Genomic DNA, 25,852 nt, shown 5'->3' with positions numbered 1-25,852 from the left:
TAGAAAATTACTTTTTCTAAATAAAGCATTTCCCTAAAGTTCTATTACAAAAAATAAGGCCTTCACCATTCCTCCTCTTATCTAAAGCCAATTCTTTTACTTCATCAACTTCCAGTGAAGAATAACCCCTCTCCAAAAAGTTTACAGCCATGGCATCTAACTGTTGTTGAAATAAATCATATTGCATATTCAAACAGTTGACATGCAACATCTAGCCCTGTAAAAACATGAAATTTGGATGGATGCTGTATCTATGTAAATATGAGGTTTTTTTTCTTTACAGTTTTCTTAAAAATAGATGTAGCAAGTCTGTCATTAACAGCTTTTAGTGTCTTAATAACCAAAATATCCTATAGTGTGCTCTGAGATTAGGCTCTTAAAGCCTAAGAAAATAAAACAAATGTGCTCAGATGTCCTATAGACTCATGTAACATTAATTCAGTTTCTCCCCATAACATAAAAATGTTTTCAGTGAAAGTTTTGTAAAATACAACTTTTGAACAAAAATTATTCTGACCAGTGAAAATAAATTAATCTTCCCACATATGCAACACCTAGTTAGAGGAGTTGTTTGCTACAGGAGTTCCCTTAGCAACATCTTGCATCTGTAGGTAATAATTACCATGAAAAATAAACACATTTTTGACAGCGCAATATCCAAAAGATAGCAGATGATGACCTTAATGAGTCTTACAGATTTCTCAGTCTTAGAAGATAAAAATCTTCTGATTGCCTCAAACCCATATGAGTTAGGTATCACCATAAAAAGAGAATGCACATCCAAGGTTATGATTAAATATTGGGGGTTTTCCGTGTTCTCTATATACCAGTTAAACAATTGTGCCAAAAAGTCTCCACTATCTTTGATATAGCCGGGCATCATCTGTAAATTATTTTTGAAAGTTGTCTCTAGATATACTTATAAAGTCTTGGTGAGCCAGCTTCTAGAGGAAACAGTAGGCCTCATAGCATTATTTGACATATCCTTATCTAATTTAGTTAGGCAATAATATGTGGGAATAATTGGATATGTTACACAGAAAAGAATGCATAAGTTCAAAATCAATTAAACCATCACACTGTAAATCATAAATCTTAGCATTCACATTAGAAATAATTAATTCAACATTTTTCATAAAAATACACTTTCATAGAAGTACTTAGATAATTTAACAATAAATAAATAGAATCTATATAATGCTGATAGTCTATCAAAACCAATTTACCTCCCTTATCCACACTCTTAATTACTATGTCTTTACATTCAATGTATTAAGAGTCTGTAGTTCTATAAAATTTAAATCAGAAACAGAATTCTTTTTCTTTGAAATAAAACTAAAAATATCTTCCATACTCACTTTTTCAAATGCTCCTACAACAGGATTTGGAACAGGTGTAAAAGTACTTGATTTCCTTAATGAATTAGTAAAGTCTGTTTTGGGACATAATACATTTAAATTTAATTGCCTAGTAAACAGCTGTAATTCAGTAATGGCATCCACAACATCTCCTGTCCACATCAGTACAAAAGTCAGACCTTTCTCAAGTATTGATAGCTCAATGTTGTCAAACTCCTGTGTCAAATTTATATGATAGCCTGAAGTACTTGTATGTGTGAACGCTTGGTGTTAGTTGCTTTTGAGATTTATGTCATAGAAAACTAGGATGCGGGAGGAGATAGTTATGGAGAAGAATGTTTTAAGGGTTTTTGCACTATAAAAGCATTACAGAAGGTAAGAGTTAGGTCCAGTCAACAGTTTGAATGAAAAATATGTAGAGAGACCTAAAAGATGCTTTATTTGTTACCACTATATTTTCTGGTTGGTACTTAAAATCTGTTGTTTGTTTTTGCAGTAAAATGATTTTTTCAAGATTCATAGCCCTTTTGACAGAACATCTTAGGGAAGGAAGATATCATGGTGAGAATGGAGGCAGGTGGTTTCCCATGTAGATCCATCCCTGATACTGGATATAATTAGTTGTTTTATGTAGTGTTAAGTGAAGATCAGGGTAGATCTCTTAATATTTATTTACTAGGGTAAATCAAGTGTGATGCAGGGAAAACATTCATAAGGATAAGTGCTGTATTTATAGAGGAGATGCCGTACACAAAGGACCATTCAACCTGATTTACAGAAGTTACAAAGATCTTTAAAGTTGGGAAAGGAGTGCTTAACAATGATAGCAAGTTGGACTTTCATTTTTTAAAGGACATCAAAAGACATATTGCCAGCTATACATTCCTAAATAAAAACATACCACAAAATACATTAGTGGTTTCTGGGATAAGATGATGTGACGTGTGAGATACTCTCCATTCTGATAATAAACTAAGATATTATATCTAAAGGTATATAGTAACTTAATTATTTAATTACGGCTAATTCATGTATCTAAAAAAGGAGCTTTAATAGATGATCCATATATCATACTATGTGAGCCAAAGACCCAGGTCATTGGTGGTTTTGATCAGGTGGGGTTGGGTTTCTTTAGTCCCATTTGCTAACATAAACAGGGTGGAACCTCAAAGTTAGCTTTATTTGTTCAGACAGTTTGTGCAGGATCTTGGAGCAGAGCCAACAAAGAAAAACACACAGTATTTACAACTTTTAGATCTTAGTTCATAACATTACCTTCTGGCTTGGTCTTATTGTACAAATCGGAAATATTCATAGATCATTATTAGCAATAGCAGATCTGGCTTACTATGAATTTTGTGTTCCATTTTCCCTAGAACCTCTGAGCAGTGTTTCCTCACTCGAAGTGCACTTCGACCTTCTGGACCTAACAGAGCTAACAGATATGTCTGACCAGGAGTTAGCAGAAGTTTTTGCTGATTCAGATGATGAGAACACCCAGTCAGAAACTGCACCAGGTCAGTATCTTATCTTTATCTTTAGTTTAATTTGTTTGCGCTGCAATTGAAAGACAGATTGATTTTCTTTTTGACTGTCTGTTGTACATCCAAACATGCTGGATGGATGCAGCGATCTCACTATTGCAAATGAAAAGCTAGTTATAAGAGTAGAGGTATTTAGTTAAATGTTGCTATTCTGGAAATGGGTAATGAATCCGACATGTTTTAATCTATGACTTAGGAACAGAAGAAAAAAGTTGTTCAAACAAATCACAACTTAAAAATTATTTGAAATCAGGTAGCCATGTGCAGGTGCAGCTATTGTTTGGTAGGTACTTCATATTTATTCATAAACTATATTTATTTATACAGATATAGATATAAACACAGATATAAATATAGACATAGATACAGATATAGATATCTTTTGTTGACAGGTTATTCCCACAAGCTAGTGGTCACTCTTCAGGGGATATCTGACATGGTATTAAAATTATAGACACTGATATAAAATAATAATGTAGAATGAAGTACAAGCATCCTAATGTGATCCTCATTATCAGTCACCCACTTTGTGGGTATGTTCTTCAGTGGTTCATTCCTAAATGTCTGTGTATGATGGAGAGGATTCATTGTTTGAGTTGAGTACCACTCCTTCCTATACTCCCTCTTCCCCCTTTCAAAGCAAGTTATAACTTTTCAAATTCAGGTTGCCTGGGTCATGTTCAGAACTTTATTCCTGTACACTGCTGTTCTGCTAGATTGTCAAAATCATAGCAATCAGGAATTGATTGATAAGTTTTCAGGGCTGTGTTTTTTGCACAGACTAGATGATCTAACTTTGTTGAGGTACTTCTTAGTTTTTTTTGTGTGATTAACAAAAAACATTGGATTCTTATTCTTTTGAAAAAAAAAATTTATGTCAAATGTTACCTCGCGATGTCAATTCACATATATGCAACTGTGAATGGGATTTTGATTTCATCTTGTGTCTACACTGAAGAAGGCTTTTGCTGCAACCAGTCTGTAGCATTTTGTCCGTAGTTTTTACAATAAATAGTTATTGGTGGTTCATCTATGTTGTGCTGGCCATTTTTGTGTTGTGTCTTTTGGTACATTTTTGGCTTTGCACTCTTGCTGTATGTGCGTACTGCTGCTGTGCGTTTTCATGTAGAACTCCCAGAGAAAAGTTGCTATGCTCCTTTTTAAAACAATTGTATTTTTTTCTCTTTTTGTGAAAGTCTATGTCTTCATTCAGTTGTTGCTGGTGTGATTCTTTGCTGACATGCTGAAGGCGATATTTAGTTAAAAAAATGATTTTATTTGATAAGTGGAGATGCTGTCCTACAAACAACTATCATGAAAGCCGTTCCTTTTACTCATTGTTTTACATACTTAATGTGTTCTATTAACTAGTGAAATAAACCACACTAAACTAAGAAGAAACTTAGAGTAAAATGAACTGGCTAAATGTTAGTAGTAGCACCACAGTATCTGTGCTGGCATTAGAAAACTGGCATTTTTTATATACACCTTTGGCACCATGGCATTATTACTTTTTCTCTTTTTGACAAACTGAAATAGATTTGTACAATTTCAGAAGCATATTCTGTTGGTTTTCCTTTTTTCGTCTGGTTTGTTTTTGGTAAAAGAAGTGAACTGTTTTTGAGGTTGCCTTCCAGTACTAGCTACCAGCTGTTGGTTTTCCTTTTTTCGTCTGGTTTGTTTTTGGTTTCTTCGCCTTGTTTGTATGTTACAATAAATATCAGGACCTCAGAAATGTGTTTTTATTTGAATCAAATATAGCATACACTTTGCTCAGATCCTGATCTTTATGATTGGCAGTATATTCAAATTTTTATTGCTGTTGAAACAACATTATGCAATTATCCAGTTGTAGAAAGTATTTATGGAGTGCACTACAATCATAATCTTTTTGATTCATAATTAAGAGAAAGGTGACAGGTAACATAAATGGCCTGATTGCTTATATTCTGTCACATCTAAGAGCATGGAATATCTTCTGTCTCCATTATGTAACAACTAACAGATGTCCCTACTGTAAAAGGTATGTAGCTACATACCTCTAGATGTCACGTTTGTACTGGTGCTTACTGACTGCAAGAGTGGTCACCTATTTTTTTTTTTTTTTTATTTGAAGTGTGCATGTTTATCTTTTAAAATGTAATAGTGCAATAAGGATATATTTCTGATGCTGCCTCTATTTAACACCAGTATTTTACATGCCATGCCTGTCTAGAATGTAAATTTATACATCACATCACATCATGCCCCACCCAACACCCCCAAGGGGATGAATTTACACTTACGTTATGATTTTTAGTGGTTCAGGGCTATGATTTTGAAATCTCAGTGGTTGAGATGTATGCATACAAGTCAGAAGTAAGTTTAAATGCAGTAACAACTAGCCATGACATAATTCATTTACTAAGTGGTTGGTTGATTAATTTCTCAAAAGCTACTTCAAAAGTATGGATTTGATTTCTGCATGTTGTTTTATTAATAGTAGATTGATTTATGATAATACCGTTACTACATTATTTCTGCAACTTGGAGATTGATAGAGACTTCTCATTGTAACATTTGGTAATGTCTGTTATGTACTTCACAGATAAAGATTCTAGTTGTCTACTGATATACTATGTTCTTCATCTGTAAATATGTTGTAAGTAATTGTTATGTTAAATTGTTAATCGCTATGTAATCCAATGTAACTACTGTCTGTTTATTTTAACTGTGGAGCTTTTCTCCCCGGGCCTCCGCTGAAAATGGACCTACATCCAGTCGGACACTCACGGTCAACAAATTTAAATAAATAAAAATAATAATAAATCTTCTTTATCTGCTTTCTGATAATTAAAAAAAAGGAAGTGTCTTAGCCTCCCTTGTTTATTTGAAGGGAACTAAACATAACAAAATTAGCATACCTTCTACAATACTCATATTTTTTGGCATAGTAATTGGGTTCCATTTTTAAGTTAGTCAACTTTGAGGAAGAACATTTTAAAACTGTCTTAGATCTTATTTTTGTACCGAAGAAAAGTCTGATTTTTTCCCCTAACATCTTTAAGGCTTCTTAGATTAGATTCATAGATTCATAGATTAGTACTAGGCTAGCTGCCCTTTTGAGCCATTTGAAGCCTAGCCAGTTACCCCTATAGACAAAGCACCTGATTACTTGACTGTTTTTATTGATGGCTGATTTGTCTCTGTTCATAGGGCTCACATGACCTTTCTAAGGACCAAAATGTATTTTTGATTAAGAAGGGATAGCATGACAGCCACTAATGTGGCTTATGTTGATTTATCTTATGTCTAAAGAAAGGACTTTATTTGGTCATCTAAAAAAGCTATGGATAACATTCAAAGACCTTGCTGTGGACTTCCCATTCATGAAGAAAAGCATAACAATATTTGATCTGAATTTGCTGCTGAAATTTAAGAACCTTATTACTTAATCACCCCCCCCAAAAAAAAAAAAGATTTTCAAAGGGTAAGTTCACCAATGTCTACTTTTAGAATTCATGAGGTAATTAGTGCCCTCCTGTTTTATTTCTAACAGAATAGTTATTAGATGATACTTGATTTCCTGAAAAAAAATCAAATCTCCAAAAGTCTCTTACAGTTTTTAACAATCAAGGGCTGTTCTGCTTCAGGAAAAGCCTAACCCATCAGGGGTTACTGATTTTAGGCCCACATGCTTTCTGTATGTGCCATCTAAGGAAAATCCTTGAAAGACTGGTTTATATACAGCTGCTTAAATAAATAGACCCTCCATCATTTTCCCCCAACGGCATGGGTTTAGGACTGCTTTAATCATAATAATAGCACTGTTCTTTATCACCAATCAGGTATATATCAATACAGAGAAAGATCTTCAAAATGGAGCCCTGCTCCCTAGACCAATGAGTTCCAAAGAGTAGCACTGGAGCACATTTTTCATTGTGGAGGAACTGAAGGGTGTATATTGATTAGTGATATCACAACCTTATATTTTAACATTTCTAATATAATTTATTGAAAAACTTGAGCATATTTATTGACTGTAATTAAGGACAAATGCATTCAATTTATTTAAAAATATATGCATATCTACAGCTCCCTTGCATTTTCTCTGCCTAACACTTGAACATTTTAAAGGAGTTGAAGCTGTGATTTTTGGCGTCATGCTCAAAAAAGTATTCCCTGTCATTGTCCTAGACCTTAAATGTTATTTTGAAACTGTGGGCCATGGCCTGTTGTTAAGGAGGTTATCGGTCTCTAGCCTTAGTGAAGAAGTGGTATGGTGGTTTTTATCTAATCTCAGTGGCAGATCTGTTACAATTCACCAAAGTCCTAATGTCTCAGGCTCAGTCCTTCACCCCCTCATATTATATTATTTATTAACAATCTGTCTTTTAACATTCCAAACTTCAGTCTTACTCTGTAATAAAGTTGCTGAGGTCGGCTTTCTTTTGCTAAAACATTGATGGAAGAACTACAGAAATACTTTGCTCTTGTCTAGACCTGACTCCTTGCTAATAAATTGACTACTAATTCCAGCAAATTTACAGCCATGTTTTTGGAACCCCAAGAAAGGCCTTCGATTCTACTTAGAATCATCATTGAAATTCTCTAGATGCCATGACTGAAGAGAGTGAACTGCAGAAGTAGTGCAGCATTTCTTCACATTGCTGATGAGCTTGAGTATATTTGATAAAACCTTCAGAGTATTAGAGCTCATCACCAAGGTTTTGTGTACAGTTTGGTGACACATGATGTAATGGATTATTTTGTTGATACTTAAACGATGTAAATGTTGAGTGAGCTTGGGGTTAATCTGGGAAAAGTCTGTAAAAAGGCATGTGGGCAACAGATCACAAAACACATCATGACAGTAAGCCACAAGGCCAGAGGCACACAGAAGACTTTTTATGACATAAAATATAGGTGATTTCATTAATAAAAGCAATAAAAAGAGAGGGCCTTATGATATACCCATAGTCATAGTTGTCAGAGTTTTTGTGAGTGGTTTTAAACTTTGCCTGCCATTTAAAATGTGTTAGACTATTACAATGCTTGGAGAATGCAGAGGAATGGCTACCTTTCCAGAAGATATGACTGATTTACAAGCGGAAAGGCCTCATTTGAGTTCATAAACGCATCTTTTTGAATGTCACTGTCCATTTCCTGTACAGTATCATCCATTATGTTATGAAGGGTATTGTGATCCTTTTTTTCTGAAACAGTTCTAGAAAATGTTCAATCAGGCATTCTCACTGAGACAAGAATGAGATGAATGGCAAGATACTTCTCAAGTAATTTCCACAATTGCAGATAGAAGTTTTGTGGCCGCATCTTCAAGAGACTGGAAAATGAAGTACATTGAAATACAAATATGCACAAATCTAGAATTTTCAGGAGATGGGAGACAAGATTACAGAGTCTACATGCCATGTGATTCATTTTAATGTATGACAAAAATTACAGTATATATTTTTGGTGTCTGCACTTTCTGTACACATGCCACTGACTACTCCCACCCACCAAAAAAAAAAAATCATGCTTTCTTAGTAAGGCTGGTTCACCTCATCCAGTTGTTTCCTTTCATGGAAGGGTCTTCCTTGTCAGGATTGAATGACTTTGTGGTAAATATCCCAAATAAGACCAGTGTCATCATATTGCAAGTACTAGAATTTTCTTTTATGTACCACCCTAACTCCCCATGGCCACACATCTGCAGTATACAGAGTGAGTTTGATGGAGTAATTCCTTGCATTGCTTGTCATGCGTGAGATTGTAAGCAACCTTCTCTCAAATATCTGAAGTTTAAAACTAGCCTCTGTAAGAAGGTGAGCACAAAGCAGAAGAGCCACACCTCCATGAGAAAGAGGAAGAAGATCTGGCCTATTAGCACTTGAGTTACTAATCAAGTCATGGTACTGGTAGTGCCAGTGGCATACAGGAATAAAGTGCTGACTATGGCCCATGCAACCAATACTCAATTAATGGCACTAAGGTCTTTGATGGCATTGGCATGGGAGGATGTATGTGCCCATCATGGGGTGGAGGGCAGGGCAGAGCAGGACATGCATAACTACCATTCCTAGAAGGAGGAGTAACATTGCAGTTGGCATCCGGATGGCAGGCTTTCAGCTCATGAAGCCATCACCTTGCTGTAGCACTCATTGGGGGAGGGTACTATGAGTCCTCATGGGGATGCTGGCAGCTAATCCTACTACCCAGAGCAGGGCTGGGGGCATACACAATTGCTGTCATTCCTGGGATGGCAGTGACAGCACAGACTTTATGATGTCTGTGTGAATCAGTAGTGTAGCAAAGGTGGGGCAGAGGAGACAGTTGCCCTTAGCACAAAGTATTAAGGGGAGTGATCTTGAAAATAATTTCCTGCATTCCTTCTGTACAGATATTTCTGAATCAGGGTTTCAATTATTTCCAGAAGGTCAACTAAAAGCTACACTAGCTATAATCTAAAATCACAATCCCACAATACTTTCTCCTTACTGACCCAAGGAATAGATTTCACAGTACTGACTATGTTTTTTAGCACTAATCTCCATTCAGGAAGCCCTCCAACTAAAGATACAATCACTTCCTACTAAGCCTTTTGTAACCATCTAAAGCAACATTGTAATCATGAAGCCTCCTGCAAGTGCTACACAACAGGTAACATTACACAAACCTGATCCATCCTTCTGGGCTCTCATTTTCTCCATAACGTATTCTGTTATTCTACCCATGTAATCTGCCCTCTACCCCCTTTTCATATTTTTCTCATATTCCTCACTCTGCCTTAACATTTTCTTCTCTTGTAACTTCCCTCACCCATATAGCTAATTGCATACACTGTATATATTGAATGCTTACTATGTATGCCAAATTTTGATCCAGTTATGCAACTTGCCCGATAGTTCAAATGCTGATAGTGTTGGGTTTTTTTAGTTACAGCATGGATAGCTTTCCTGTAAAACTTGCTTCACTGTTCATCACTAAGCCTGAAAATGTTCCACTTGGATCAGTGTTCCACCCCTTGTTAATTAATGAAAATTAAGAAGGAATAATTTATTTAAACTTACAAAATCGTTTCACTGACACTATTCTTGGTAACATCAACGCATGCAAATTTTAGAATATATATATATATATATATATATATATATATATATATATATATATATATATATATATATATTGTGTGTGTGTGTGTATGTATGTGTGTGTGTTAATTGTTTCTGTCTAAGGATTGGTTGGGATGGATTTAAATAACAGGAAATGTAATGATTGTTTGTCTGATGAAGCAGCCTTTGGCTGCGAAAGCGCTCACCTGTCCTTTCTTGGAATATCTTTTTATGGTTTTATTTGCTGTGGTCTGGTCCCTCCATCTATTTTCCTTTGCATTATTTGTATTTCTGGGGGACCAGTTTACCCACATCACTATCTTATATTTTTGGGATTTTATATATATATATATATATATATATATATATATATATATATATATACACACAGTAAACTTCAGACACAGTATATAACAGGAATACTCACCTCATGTAATGGCTTGTGAATGTACCTTTAATTTTTGCTTTTATTTGTGCAGTATGGCCCTGACCACATTGATGTTTAATTATTTGGCCATATCTGGTAGAAGTAGAAGCACTCCCAATGACAGGAGTCTGGATAACAGAAGGCATAACTTTTTTTACTGACAGACAAATAATATCTGGATGTTATACAGCAGTCACATAATTCATGGAAACTATACCAGGATGTAACACAGATGGCTATGCAATCAAAAGGAAAACTAAGAAGGATAGATGATGAAGGGAATTACTGTTAGGACTACGAAATGGCTAAATACAAAAGAGAAGAGAAGAGTAAAAGATGAAGAATTCATGGCAAACCAATGAATAAAACAACCTCAGATCCACAAACATCACAAAACAAAACTATAAAAATAGAAAGCTGCAAACAGCAAAACCCAGCATTTTCATTTCCAGAAATAATAAAGCTAGTAAACACATACAATGCTAGAAATATATAAACTAAAACAAACACTCCATATTTTTGGGAGCAATTCCACTTGCATCCCTCGTACTGCTCAACTTTAATGTACTAACTCCAGGGTGACAAAGCTGTGAGGAAAGGAGAGATACACCAAAGGGGCTAACATCATCCTGCATCTCTATAATTTTCAACCTCTTAGCGCAAGACATCTGGACAAAGCCTAAAATAATAAGGGGGACAAAGGTCCAAAAATAATGACAGATTTTAAATATTGCTCTTAGAAAGTTGCAAAAATAACAGGATTTGTGTTAGCATACATTTTCTGAAGGATATGAAGTCTGAAACTTAGTCGTATGTCATTATTTAGCCACTTCAATCTTCAGTGATTTGCCAGAAAACCACAAATTTTATGTGGAGCAGACCAAAAATATGAGGCAAAAAATCTGGACATTTTGTGAAAATCTGGACTGTTGAGAGTATGTTTATGTCATTTATTCCACTCTGAAACTGTCGGGCACTATTAATCAAATATCCTTTATTTTTCCACGCAATAATTTTGATATTTCTAATGCAATGTAGATCATGAGAGTCTTTATGGACTCACATTCATAGACAATATATTTAAAAAGCAGCATTACAAGAATTTACATAGCTGTTTTTACAGTTCCACTTGAAACCATCGAATGTTCAGAACAACGAAGTTCTGATCATCGAGACCAGAACATCGAAGGTTCAAAGTGGACCACACAAAAAGAAACTGTTTTTACACATTACATCATCTTTCATGCAACACAGTAGTGACATTTCTTCATTGTTAGTCATAAAAATCTCTGTTACTGTTAAGAACTAGCAACCAGTCCTAGATATACACAAGATCACTCTGTTACCACTAAACAAGTCAGTCTAAACAGTGAAATACCAAAACACACTTTGATATTACTGACAACAATAACATATCTTCCACTAACTTGTCAACTATTACCAACAATGATAATTAAGCCTCCCTTTTACCTCACACACCCAAGAAGAGGTAATATTTACCTTAAAGATAAGACTGCAACTCAGTCTGTTGGTGTGTTGTGGAGTACTTTACAGGAGCCCACCCACCCATTCCCCCATTCAAGGGGGAGGAACTGGACAATAAATTATAACTTTTATTTTTAGTGCATCAGGAAGGAAGGAAGAGGTATTGCTGGTTGCTCTCAATATACTGGTTTGGAGCATACTGGCATTCAACCAACGTCAGGATTAGTCATTGTGCCCTACCAAGGATGTGTCTGAGGGATGTAATGTTGAAATCCACACTGAAAGATATAATTTCACATATGGATTCATCTGCTGGATTGCATACAGAATCACATATTTAGAAACTGTTAGCCATTTGGAGACAAGTGACCGCTAGACACTATGGCTCACAATATATAAAGTCATACAGTCTAGTAACATAAGAGAAAGAGTGCTGGAATTTACTGGCTAGCTTATAAAAAAAATAAGGCAAGAATGAAAAATAAACTACTAAATGGCCAAAAATGATATGAAGGTAAATAATTTAGAAACATGTTGTTTTGCCACTAAGCGGCAGTGGATGCTTGTGTGAATAGCATTATACAAAGCAAAAGAAACTAAAACATGAATTGGTCTCTAAAGGGTTCCCAAAGGAGATTAAATAGAAAATGACAGCATTCTGAGATCATAAATGTTACAGTAGAATTATGACAGAGCTTTTCACCAACTCAAATAAAAGCAAAGAATGCCAGCGTCATTGTGAAGAAGGCTAAAACTTTTTATAGGTATATTACTGAACAGAAGAAAGATGAATGACGTGATAATGGGAGAAAGCCATACTTGTTTTTGTTCAGTACTTATTAAATACAAGGAAGGCTGTACTTCAGCCAAAACAACTGAGGTACTAAGTGGCCCCAGAGCACAGGGGGATAAAATTCTTACTGCGACCCAAACATCCCTGGTTTGATTACCAACACTGAAGGGGCCACAGAGGAGGAAGGGAGTGAGTGGCTGATGTCAGCTTGTCCATCTTGAGGGAGAGAAGCTGATTACTCTAGTCTTAACAGTGGCATTAAGAGCCTGGAGAGCTTCTGGTTGTAAAAGTGTTGTGCCAGTTTATTAGGAGGGTGTACTTGGGCACAAGGACTCATGCACCTCCTGAAAGCAGCAATTGTGGAGTTGCAAAGGCTACTGTGGGGTAGCGGGAGGATCAGACACACTCCCTGACAGCATTATGATGCTGCAACAGCATCCTTGATCTCCTCACAAGTACCTGACATGGATCAGGTTGAGAATGGAGAAGCTAAGTTGAGTCTGGTACACCTGATGAACAAAGAGAGGAGCTGGTGAACAGTTGGGTGTAGGAGGAAAAATGCAACAGAGGTAGTCTATATAAAGGAGCTGATGCCAGTATGTTCATAGAAGACAAGTCATGAATCGCTCCTTAAGACTAGACCTTCTTGAACAAATGAGCAAAGCAACTGGACCTAACAAAATTCATTACATACTTTAGAAGAAATAAGAGATGTTTAGTTGGCACACCAGAACAGGCTGAAATCAAGCTCAAAATGGAAACAGAAACAACTCTCTTCAGAGACTTTTCATATTTAAAGCTATGTCTAAAAACATATTTAAGTATACTGTAAAAATGTATACAACATTAAAAAAACAGATTTGCTTAGGGACTGTTGCATCACTTAAACAAATCAAAGGTGAATTTTATTCATACTTTGTTGACCAGTTTATCCCACCAAACTAAGCTAGCAGCCTGGGAAAATCCAAGGTGGTATTTATGTTGACCAGGGGAAATTTAGCCATGACCACAGGGATATTTCCCTTCTCTTTTTTGATAAGTGTGGTGGGATCTTTTACAGCGATCTGAGCTGCCACCAACTCAGGGAGATTGGACCTCAGTTTGATTTCTCATCCAAAGGATGGCACACTCAGGAGCTCAACAAACTCTAATAATGTAATGGGAAAAAAAATGAATCAATTCACCTGAAATGGGAATAGAATGCATAGCCTTCTGCTCTTCTAGCACCAAAGGCAAACATGCTATCTTTTGAGCCACTGACACTTTCAGTGAGGGTACACAGCCCTGTTTTATTGAATGATGATAGTGGAATTTTTTGAGACTGCTCACTACTGACAGAATTTTCTTTTGCTACAAATGTAGCTTGTTCAAGAATTTATTTTGTAAGTCTGAATTCTTCCTGGTGGAAGAATTTACTGTAGTACTACTGCTACACCATGGAGAGTGAGACCACACATCCAATTTACATTCAGATTCATAACTATTAATATGCTTCAGTACAAGCTCCATAACAATATAAACATCGCCTACACTAAGAACATTCAATAAATCCAAGGAAGAGGAACAGAGGAACAGAGGATCCTAACATGGATGTATGGGACCAGGGCTAAGTACATCAAGGCTATCATTTTATAAAGGTGATATAAGACCATACAGGTAACAAGTGCAGACACTACAGGACCACAGTAGTATGAAGGTAACTTCAGGTCAGGCTTCACATCTATTTATTTATTGATTTATTAAAACAGTGAACAGAGCCATTCTTGTTGTTATAGCAGAAAACAATATCTGATCATAGCTGGCTCTGTGGCAGACAGAGATAAAGCCCTGATTGCAACCGAGGTATCCCATGTTTTGCTACTGGCTCAGGTACTGGAAGAAATGTGTGAGAAAAGGTATGATTTGATCAGTTTATGCCAGCTTGCCCTTCCTGGTTGGAAAGAGCTTTTGCTTGCTTGTAACTCAATTGCTTGTACACAAAAAGAGGCTTGCATGACATACTCATAGCCAGAAAGATTCCTGTCTGACACAGGGGTGAAGTTAGATCTGTAGAACAAATACCTCAATAGTCTAGACACAGCATAATGTGGGTTCCTAATTCAGGGAAGTGGTTGGCTATATAGTTCTGCAGCTTGGAAAGACAATATATAACGCACAGCCTGGGGTATGTTAGACCTACCTGGCCAGCGGAATGAGGGTGCCCTTCCTCTACAAGAGTGTAGGCAGAGACACGAAATATCCTCATAGATGCCTGGATGACACCTCTAGATGTCTCTCAGCTCCATACTGGGAATAATTGGTAATATTTGTAAAAAGTATACTTTCAGGCCATTACAGCTCAAGTCCCACTGAAGAAACTTAATGGTCAGCAGGGACTGTGGCAAAATTACCTAGAAATTAAAGACAAAATTTTGATCACAGATCTGAGTCAGATCAAGCTTCATGAGCATGGAATATTTGTTGTAAAACCTACCATACAAGGGTGGATAGTAGTAGTACAATATATCTGTAGAACAATTTGTATAACTAATTCAAGAACACATGAAATGAGAATGTGATCCCATAGTAGTAAGGCTCCACCAAGTTAAGGGCTCAGTAATTAGGTGGACATTTATGCTGAATGGAACTGCAATTGCATTGCACAAAATCTTGACTGACAACTGATGAGTCGCAGAGTCCCAACCATCACAAAGTACATTCACATCAAAGGACTGGAAAATACATTAACAGTGTTTCTTCTTTTTGTGGTGCTAAGTTTATATGATACATCTGTTCACAGTTGTAATGCTATACTACGAGACTGAAGTAGAGTTATAACAACAGGCTATATGAATGATTTTTTTGTTCTACTACTTTTTTAATAAGCTCACCACTTGCTTTAATCAAGCATGCTTTTAAACACAGTATAAATCCACTAGACAGCTGTCTGATGACCCTCTGTTCATGTGAGTCATTGCCAAAGAAACTGTACTGAAGCAGCTAAGTCATTTGGGAAGCTGCACTAATCATGCTCCTGGAACTTACTACCCCACCCCCACCACCACCACCATCACTAAACAAATAAATAAATAAAACATAAAAGTATAGTTCTTTAAACAGAAAATGGACCTTTTCTTATCTTCTGTACTTTTAGGCCACTACAGATGTCACTAACTAATTTCCAGAATGGTGTAAAATATAATGGCCTGACATTAGTTAATTTACTTGTTGTCCTTGTTCCATACAATGTTGGATATAAAGCCCTTCTATAAACCATAGTATTACTGATGCAGTGCTTGATGCTGCATCCCATTTCTACAGTCAAAATATTTATAATGCATTTAAATGATTCAGTAAAAAAGTCATGCATAGTATATCCTATTGATGTTCTTTCACTGGTACCTTTATATTAGCATTTCATATGATCCATCCCTCGTTTACAACCAGGTATTGACAAAAGCTTATAAATAATCAGGGCTCTTGACAGTGATGGTCAGCATTATTTCATACTAGTTGTTAAGGAAATTCAGTGTTTCGTTTAATAGCATTACACAAGCATGTGACTTTTGCCAAAAAACATATAGAGGCTCTAGTCAAATAAGAAATGTCTGGCAGCAGTGACATTTTAGAAACATCAGCAAGGCAGTGCATCATGGAATGTTAAATTAGCACAACACATAAACATTGCAGCTGACAAACTGTTGGACCAGACAACATTTTGCTTAGTTTAAGGAAAAACATAAGTCCAATATGGTACAAATACGATAAAGAAAAAAGGCAGGATTCACAAGTATCATCCATCATTCCACAGGGATGATGCAAAGTACATAATACATCTTAACTCCTTGGACTAGTAGCTGCGTATATTACTGTGTACCTGGAGTAGTCCAAGTATGAACTGGTGTACAAATGAGGTCACTCAGCAAATTCTGATAGTCACAAATGTGTGAACCATAGGGTATTGTGTATATTACAGCCTGGCATTATAAGACTGCACCTGTAGCCCACCCATATGAAATCCTAAGCAGAGGTATCTGTGATGCTGATGTACCCAGCAAAAGCAAAATGTGTACAAGTGATACAATGGCCTAAATAATACTTTTATTATATTATTTCCAAGATGGCTGCACACTGATTAACAGGTTAATTTTAGCTCTCACAGTGTGAAAAAAGAAACTGAGAGATAGTGTCAAGTAAATGTGCTTAAAGTTTATTAAAATAAATGATACACTGAAAAAATTATATCAAATAAAATAAAAAAACAGAAAAAATTTGAAAAAGCTTTAAACAGCTATTCAGATGAATTGATAAAAGTGCAGCACTCAGAGGATGAAATGAAGAAAACACTGGCTAAGTGTGAGACTACTCAAGAGCTGTTTCAAAAAATTGTAGAGTTACAGGACAGAGCACACATTGAAAATCTGAAATTTTCTGCTGTGCTAGAGAAACTGGAAGGAACAGACTGTATTAATTTTATGAAACCACAGATTAAGCAGCTGGACTGGTATTCCACAGTAGGATTTGTTAATTGAAAGGGCACATCATGTGTATGCTCCAAACCTGGCCATGAGAAAGCAGTCAAGACCTGAATTTATGAAGGATATGAAGTCTGAAACATAGTTGTATGTCATTATTTAGCCACTTCAATCTTCAGTGATTTGCCAGAAAAACAGAAATTTTGTGTGGAACCGACCATAAATATGAGGCAAAAATCTGGACTAAAGATGGAATCATGCCAGTAGAAATAACTGATTTCTCACAAAACTGTGACAGAAGGGCAACGTATTAAATTTGGAGGCATTAGAGTATTTGCAGAAAATAATTATTCACTCTACACCAGGCAAAAGAGAAGCAGATTTAATCCCAACAATCATGGACTGTTGAAAAGCAGGTGTAAGATCTAAGCTGCTGTTCCCAGCTATCTTCAGAATGTTTTTCCTAGAGGATCAATGTCTTTTTTATGCAGAACAGGCTAAGGAGGAAATTCAAAAGTTTGTCCAAGAAAAGGTGAGCCATTAAATGGAAAGGACCTTACTTCTCCTTCTAATAATAAAGCTCATAGAGAGACTTTTCAGTGAAACTCTTTCCATGTTGAAAAGGAAAATGCTTCAGATACAGAAAAAAGCATAGGAATTGACTAGAAGAATTACAAGACACTTGGACTTGAAGTGGAGTCTGAGATTGGGAGATGGACATGAACAGGAAGAAGACCAGCAGTACTGCAATTAATGAATAAATGTGAGATTATAAAGCATCCATCACACTTGTGAAACATAGCTTTACACAAAAAAGTGGCTGAGAAAGATTGGACTTTTGTTGGCTTTGTTAAACTTGTGGGGAACTGAAAAGCATATACCCCACTTCATGTTATTAATATTTGGAAGGAAACTACAAGGAAAAAAGAAAGTAACTGTAAGTAAAACAATTTCTGCTCCTAACAGTATTTGTATACAACATAAAATTATATAAATTGCATGTTATATAGTGAAGTATTTTCAGTGACTGTGTAATAAAGATACTAAAGTAAAAAAAATGTTTTAAGTAAATGTAGACATTACAATATAAAAGGAGAAGAAAGGCTGGACAAAAGCATGTTTAGCCAGTCTTATACAGACTGCTCAGAGGTGACCTGTGTCTGGCATACAAGGCCATCTCAGACCCAGACTTGATGGAGTTGCAGCATATCCATAAGTCAAACTTCACTCACGCAACCCACATGCAATGCCTCAATCTGGTCTGTGACATTAATAGAACTTGTTGACAGGATAGATTTGGGTTACAAAGACTCCCCCATCTGTAGAATAGACTCCCTCTCCATGTCAAGCAGAGTACCTCACTAGCCCTCTTTAACAGGAACCTGGAGGCTTGAATGGGAAACCTAAAATACACTCCTTGGATTCCACCTATGTCCCTGCTGGACAGGAGAAACAGGTGCTGACTTTGTGGGAACATGGGCAAAATTCTTGGCTAGGCTTAGAAAGACCTCTGGGCCAATAGCCTAGTATCATCCTATGAACCTATTTAGGTTAATATATGCTGCAACCATGGTCTGTTTAGGTGGGGGATGGAGTATAAAAGTGCACTGATTATAATATATGAAGATTTGAGGTGTTTTCTTTTACTTTTGCATAGATGAATGTCTAGATTTATGCTCTTGGCTTAATCTAATGATATTTTGTGTGTGTGTGTGTGTGTGTGTGTGTGTGTGTGTGTGTGTGTGTGTGTGTGTGTGTGTGTGTGTGTGTGTATCTGTGTGTGTGTGTAATCAAGTGGGCTTTAAAATAACAGAACATTGTTAAAGTATTGATAAGTTTTCTTTTAGCAAATAAATCTTCAGTGTAAGTTGGTAAGTCTGCAGCTGAGGACAGCTGTACATTCTGTTCTTACGTTTCCATGGAGACAAGCTGATTACAGATGAAAGCAATAAATCTCAAGAGGTCTGGCATTGTCTGCTGAGTGAAATGTATAATTAAAAGGTACAAGGGCAAGCAGCTTTGTAAAATATAAAGTTTGAAATTATTGGAAGTGAATAAGAGATAGCAGCTTTTCTGTTGCCTAAGTACTTCATTGTGTTTACTAGAACAGTGTATAATTTACTTTTATTTAAAGACAGCCAGTGTAATTTTTCTTAAGGCTAAATGTTAGTGTATTCTGAAAACATACAAGCTGATTTTCAAATCTGAAAAGGGAATAAAGACAAGACAAGAACATACACCAAATACTATAAGTAGGAGCACAGGCTGCAACATGTACCTTAGCATGGATAACCTTCATTCTAGATTAGCTAATGTCTGTGGGGTGCAACTGTCAATTTGGGACAATTATTCCTACCAGTAGGGTTAAACTTCATTATTTGAAAATGCACATAGTTTTGTATGTTTGCTTTAAGTTAATAGGTTCTGAGGGATGTCTGGTTTCTTGTTTGAGGGTCTTCATTAAAACAAAAATCTTGTAAAATGTGATATATGTTCAAATGGAGATGACAAGAAACAACTGTATAAAGGATCAACATTAATGGGTGCATGTAACACAAAAGCTGGAAATAAACATTTTAAAAGTAGTCATACAAAACAGATGTGAATAATAACTTCTTATCATAATGGCTACACTATCCATATTATTTTGGAATGTGAATGGCTTCACAGGTACAGACTAAAAGGTAAAGTATTGAGTCATACTAAGAAATGTATTGTGCAAATAGCAATTCTACAGGAGACACACTTGGAAAGAATTGAGCATGTGAATTTGATAAAGAAAGGATGTCATGATGCATATTCAGCAGAATGTCAGGGATAAAGGAAAAGAGGACTACTTATACTAATTGATAGAGGAGCTGCAATAGTTACAGAAGAGGAAACAGTCAGCTTTCAACAGGGAATATTACTTGTAGGTGGAGACTGGACCTTGATTCACAACAGTGAGGATATATCTGGGGACCTAGAAGAGAAAATATAAATAACAAAAGATGGTAGAGTTCTAAGGAATTTATGAAAATATTTGGTATAGAAGATGTGAATTCAGTATTAGGAACTCCGAGAGAATTTACATATTACTTTGCAAGGTATAATAACTGGGCTAGACTAGACAGAAATTATGTTTCACAGGAACATTTGCATTTAATTGAAAGCATTGATATACATCCAATATTTTCAGATCATGCACCAATAACAACAAAGATAAAAATTCATGGTAATGAAGTAAAAATGAGACACCTGCACTCCCTACCTTCCTGTTAAACACAGATGAATTTAGGGAATAGACAATGGAAATTGTTCAAGAGTTATTAGGCAAAATAGAAATTTCTTCAGAAGTTAAAGCTAGTGAGAGTTTAAAGATAGGGTACTAATAAAAGAAAAAGGGATATGTTTAAGAAGTAAAAATAATTATTTAGAGAGACTGACAAAGGTTAAAGTATTGCAGAATAAGGGGAATCTCACAGAACAAGAGCAGGAGCAATTGCAAAATGCTAAAGAGAAAATATGGGAGTATCTGGATATTATGCACAAGTTTAGAAAGATTGCTGTTAAGCAATTTCTTTTTATAATAACCCCAAAGCGCAAAAAAATTTAGCACAATGACTTAGATAACAGAAAGTAGAAAATGTTGTTGGCAAATTTAGGGAGCCTATAACAAGAAAAATAACCAGAGATTCTGTAATGGAATTAAAAATATTTCAAGGATTTTATGAAAATCTGTATAAAGCAGAGAGATGTGAAAATGAAGAAAGCACAAATGGAAATAGTTATGGAAGACTTAAGTATGCCAAGGTTAGAGGTAGATGAGGCTCAACAATTAACGGTAAAGACAGAAGGAGATGAGAGAGAAATGGTGATGTATAATCAATCAGCAGGAAAGTGTTCAGGAAGAGACGGCATTCCTGTGGAAGTCTGGAAGCAAAGAGGGAAGAAAGTGATAAAAGATCTAGAGGAATTGTTCAACAGTATTTTAAAAGGAGAAGAAGCATCAACATCCTGGAAGAAAGCTATGGTGGTTGTAATACCGTTATCCAGTTAAAGGGAGTGATAGGCTGTACCATCTTTCTTTCACACAGATTTCTTTGATTGGCTCTATGCACATAGAGGATGGCTCTTAATCATCTTCAGGCTTGTTTACACTCTTTTGGCACTTTCAGGATCTATGCCCCTTCACTTCCCTTGTTCTGCAGGTTTATAACTTAATTAGCACATTTCTTTGGATGTTTTTATCAGGTAGAGTACTTTCAGCTTTATTTTACTGATTGAGTAGTGTTCCTTAAGGTTATAAGAACTGACGTTTGTAAGCAGACATACACATTTATATGTATAACACTTTAGTCAGCTTTTATTCTTAAGCTTTTAAGTTTCATGAGTATACATGGGCTTTGCCTATAAAGACTGTGATTATAATAGCACACCTGCTTAGATTGAAAACAAAATCAAAACAGCGTGCTGTAAAATCCAAGCCAATTTATTGTTAGCGCTTTCGTACAAGCCCAATGCTTGAACTTCTTCAGACAAAATTAGACCCAAGATTCAATGCTTGTATACTAACATTAATTAAGCCATTATCCTATTAAGGAATGTTAAACATTTAAAGACTGATAACATTATTGCATGAATAGATTACTAAAACCTTGTATACCAAATTACAACTACTAACAAAGACTAAAATTTCTTAAAAACTACTTCAGAAAGGTTATATGTATTAAATATATTATAACATTGTTATACCTTATAAAGCTGCAAAAAATACATACATTATTAAAACACCTTTGAACCCAACCATTTACAAGTCCATTCTGTTTCTACACTATTTAGATACTATATAACATGCTATGAAACATCTTCACCTCTCTAACGCTTTCAGTTTAAGAATACATTTAATGAAGCTATATTCATTAAGACCTGGAAGTGTATATGCATTAATCTTAATTTGCCATATTAGCTCTTTTTCTTCCAATTTTAACTGCCAAGGCCCTCCTCTGATGTAGTCTTAATTTGCCATATTAGCTCTTTTTCTTCCAATTTTAACTGCCAAGGCCATCCTCTGATGTAGTCTTAATTTGCCATATTAGCTCTTTTTCTTCCAATTTTAACTGCCAAGGCTCTCCTCTGATGCCATATTAGCTATATTTAATACATATAACCTTTCTAAATTAGTTTTTAATAAATTTTAGTCTTTGTTAGTAGTTGTAATTTGGTATACAAGGTTTTAATAATCTATTCATGCAATAATGTTATGGGTCTTTAAATGTTTAACATTCCTTAATAGGATTATGGCTTAATTAATGCTAGCATATAAGCAGTGAATCTTGGGTCTAATTTTGTCTGAAGAAGTTCAAGCATTGGGCTTGTACGAAAGCGCTAACAACAAATTGGTTTGGATTTTACAGCACGCTGTTTTGATTTTGTTTTCAGCTTGTTTTTGGATTCTTACACCTGCTTAGATGTTTACTGTGAAGTTTTATGAATGCAGGTACCCTGGTATTTATTCTTTATTCTTCTATCTATTTTTGTTAGCCAGGTGATTCACTTATGTTGCAGTGGCAGCAGTTTGTTTTTAACTGGTTTTCTTGGTATGCATTTGGGAATGTTTATGTTTTATTGTATTGCTGTGCTATGCTCAAGGAATTGACTGTACTGTTTTTTTTTTTTGGTTTATAGGCCCTTGTAAGTATTGAATTTTGTATGTTGGAAATGCCTAGCAATTCGAAATGCAACAGATAGGAACCTATAGCTTTTATATGTTTTCTTTACGTAGAGAGCTAAATTAAGCAAGTTCACATAAGACATAAAATATTCATTCAGTCATTTTATTATGCAGTTCTGGGAATCTATTGGTCTGATGATCCTTTTTTTGAGTCTCACAGAATTATATTTAATGGCTTTGGACTTTTATATCTTACTATGACCAAACACATATATAATGTTAGAATTAGGTAATGAGTCAATAAGTAATTTTTATATATATTTAAGTTATACTACAAATTATAGTTTGTTTTATTTTTTACTGTACATTGGTAGATAGTGTATTGTCTAATTTGCTGTTAGTAAATATCTGATTGGATAGCTTGTTATGATGTCATAATTGGAATCAGTCTCTGATTTTTTTCTTTGGATTTTAAAGCTATGTTTCTTGTTTTTATTCTGGTTTTGCTTCTTGCATACTGATGTGTCAACTTAATCCCAGCTATGCCGTTGTTTTTACTTTTTTGGACATGCAGAATAATGTTTTGGAGGAGTAGTGAGTTTTAAGGGAAGGCAGGAATTGGCTGATTTATGTAAGGTTGGATTGATGATAATTGTACAAAAGAATATATGTGATGTATGTTTGTAACTGTGAGCATGTTAATATGGTTTGTTCTCTTTTATATAAATGTATGTTTGCCTGTCAAGTGATAATTCAATAAAGATATTAAAAAATAAATATGAGTGTTATTGAACCAAATAATAATAATAGCAACATATTATAAAGGTATGGCAACACACATTTCATATCTGTGTATTGCGCACACATAGTACTGCAATTACACGTTGTCATGACTCAAGTACAATAACATTAGTAAAATCCAAAGAATGGGATTCAGACCAACACTTGAGCTCTTCTTTTGTATTATATTAAAATTATTGTGGCCAAAGGGGCTAAAATGTTTAGGAATTACCCCCATCCATGACTGTGGAGCAGCAAGAAGACCATTTTTACTGCCAAATGCATCATGCCCATACCTCTCAACTGCCAGGAATTTTGCAGAACGTCCAATTTTTTGCAGCATATTTTTGGTCTTCTCTTCAAAAAATCTGTGATTTTATGGAAAATCATTAAGGACTGAGGCCACTAAATAATGACAGACTTCATATACTCCAGTAAATGCATGCTAATGTAAAACCTTTCATTTTTGCCACTTTCTGTTTTATAACAGCAATATTTCAAATCTATCACAGAGTTGGAGCCTTTGTTCTTCCATTATTTTGGCTTCATGCAGAATTCCTGCACTAACAGAATGAGAGGTATGGTAAGCATGCCTATCATGGCAGTGGCAATGTGTTGATCTGCCAGTGTGCTAACATACAGTACATAGTGACAGATAACCTACTGCATTGTTCAAATTACCACAGAACGGATGAAAGTTTAGCTTTCAGTACTTTGCTGTTTTTCATAGGTTCATAGGTAAGTACTAGGATAATTGCCCTTGCAGGCCATTTTAAGCATAGCCAATTTGACTTTTGTGGTTGAAATAACTATTCTATTTGGTTTTAGATCAGCTTTTCCCATCCATTGGTCGATAATTATATATTACCAATATTGAGAATAACTAGGATCGTAACACAGATAATTTGAGGGGACCCATGCATGGGATAAGGGATTTAGGATCTCCCTGTGTCCATTAGTAGTTGTACAGGGGGTAGTCCTGGGGAAAATGTTCTGTTTCCCAGCCATAGATCTAAGTTTTGCTTGAAAATGGAAAGAGATGAACTTTGTTTTTTGTGGATGGGGAGAGTGTTCGACAGCAGCAGTATCCTCTGAGGGATATACCTATCCCACCAAACCATTCTGCTTATATTGCAGAAGAGGTTTATAACCCTAGACTGAGTATTTCTGATTCCATTTGACTTGCTGATGTGCAGTAACCCCATTAGTAATATAATGAAGGATGCCTTGTATGCCAGACACAGGTCACCTCTTAGCAGTCTATAGGATACTGAATATAGTGATATGGCTTTGAGTTGGCCCATGTAGGACATGTTGTTTAGATCTTTTATCCTTTTAGAAAGGTATTGCTGTGAGTGTTCCAGTTGCTGCATGTGTCTGAAAAAATACATGCCAATGGGGCCATTATATTCAATGACTGACCTAATGAGGGCTAAGTAAAGAGGGGCAATGGCACCCCTAGATCTAACCTTAATCTCGTTGTTTATAAGCTGTACAATATAAAAGGACTTTCTTACAACAATAGACACATGTTGGTCAAAAGTTAGGTAACTGCCTACAAAAGTTCCCAAATCAAGAACAACTGGGTCAACTCTCAGGGGCATTTGGTCAATGTGGCAGTTCCCTGGGGTAAATGACTCTCCAAAGGATATAATAATTTATATTTTGGCATTTAGTTTCAGTCCAAGATTTTGGCACCAGGTATTTATTGCAGATAGACCTTCCTGCAGAATGGCTAAGTCATTTGGGAGATTCAGTGATAGCTCCTAGCTTGAAGTCATCTGCAAGCTTAGTCAGCTACAGCCATTTGATATTTGCTTTTAATCCAGAAAAGTATATGACAAACAGAAGCAGTGCCTGCACAGAGACCTAAGGGACTCCAGTGGTGACTAGTCTCTTTGTGGAGGTAACTTTCCCTATTTTGATTATCTGTGTCCTGTCTGTGAGACAGCTGGCAATCCAGCAGGTGACAGTTTATTAAGACTTTCTACTATGTCTGAGTAGGGAATTGTGTCAAAAGCTTTGGCCATGTCAGGGGATGTGGTGTGTATAGTTTTGCCTTCATCCATAAGGGTATAAGGTAATAAGGATATTATTCGTAAGGGTAAAGTATCTTAATTTTACTAAAAGCAAGAGAACCTGATGATAGCTGTAGAAGCAAGAACATAGCTCATAACCTGCATAAAAAGTTTCACATGCAGTCCTGTGCAACTGTGCTTTTAAAGTGCATTGCCATCATTATTTACATGACATATATGGCTAGA

At 35.7% G+C, this 25,852-nt stretch overlaps 1 protein-coding gene across 1 annotated transcript in view; it reads left to right on the top strand.

Annotated features, from left to right (window-relative positions):
- Positions 1-25,852, top strand: part of DBNDD1 (dysbindin domain containing 1) — a 561,031-nt gene that overhangs the window by 214,903 nt on the left and 320,276 nt on the right. The window contains exon 3 of the mRNA XM_044081736.1: positions 2,735-2,875. Within this exon, the coding sequence (XP_043937671.1) occupies positions 2,735-2,875 (141 nt within the window). The remainder of the gene's footprint in view (positions 1-2,734; positions 2,876-25,852) is intronic.

The sequence above is a fragment of the Protopterus annectens genome, chromosome 8.part1, assembly GCF_019279795.1.
Source record: "Protopterus annectens isolate FY-2018-M chromosome 8.part1, PAN1.0, whole genome shotgun sequence".
Classification (NCBI taxonomy): domain Eukaryota; kingdom Metazoa; phylum Chordata; order Ceratodontiformes; family Protopteridae; genus Protopterus; species Protopterus annectens.
The sequence above is the reverse complement of the archived record's forward strand: the minus strand, read 5'-3'. Positions and strand labels throughout refer to the sequence as shown.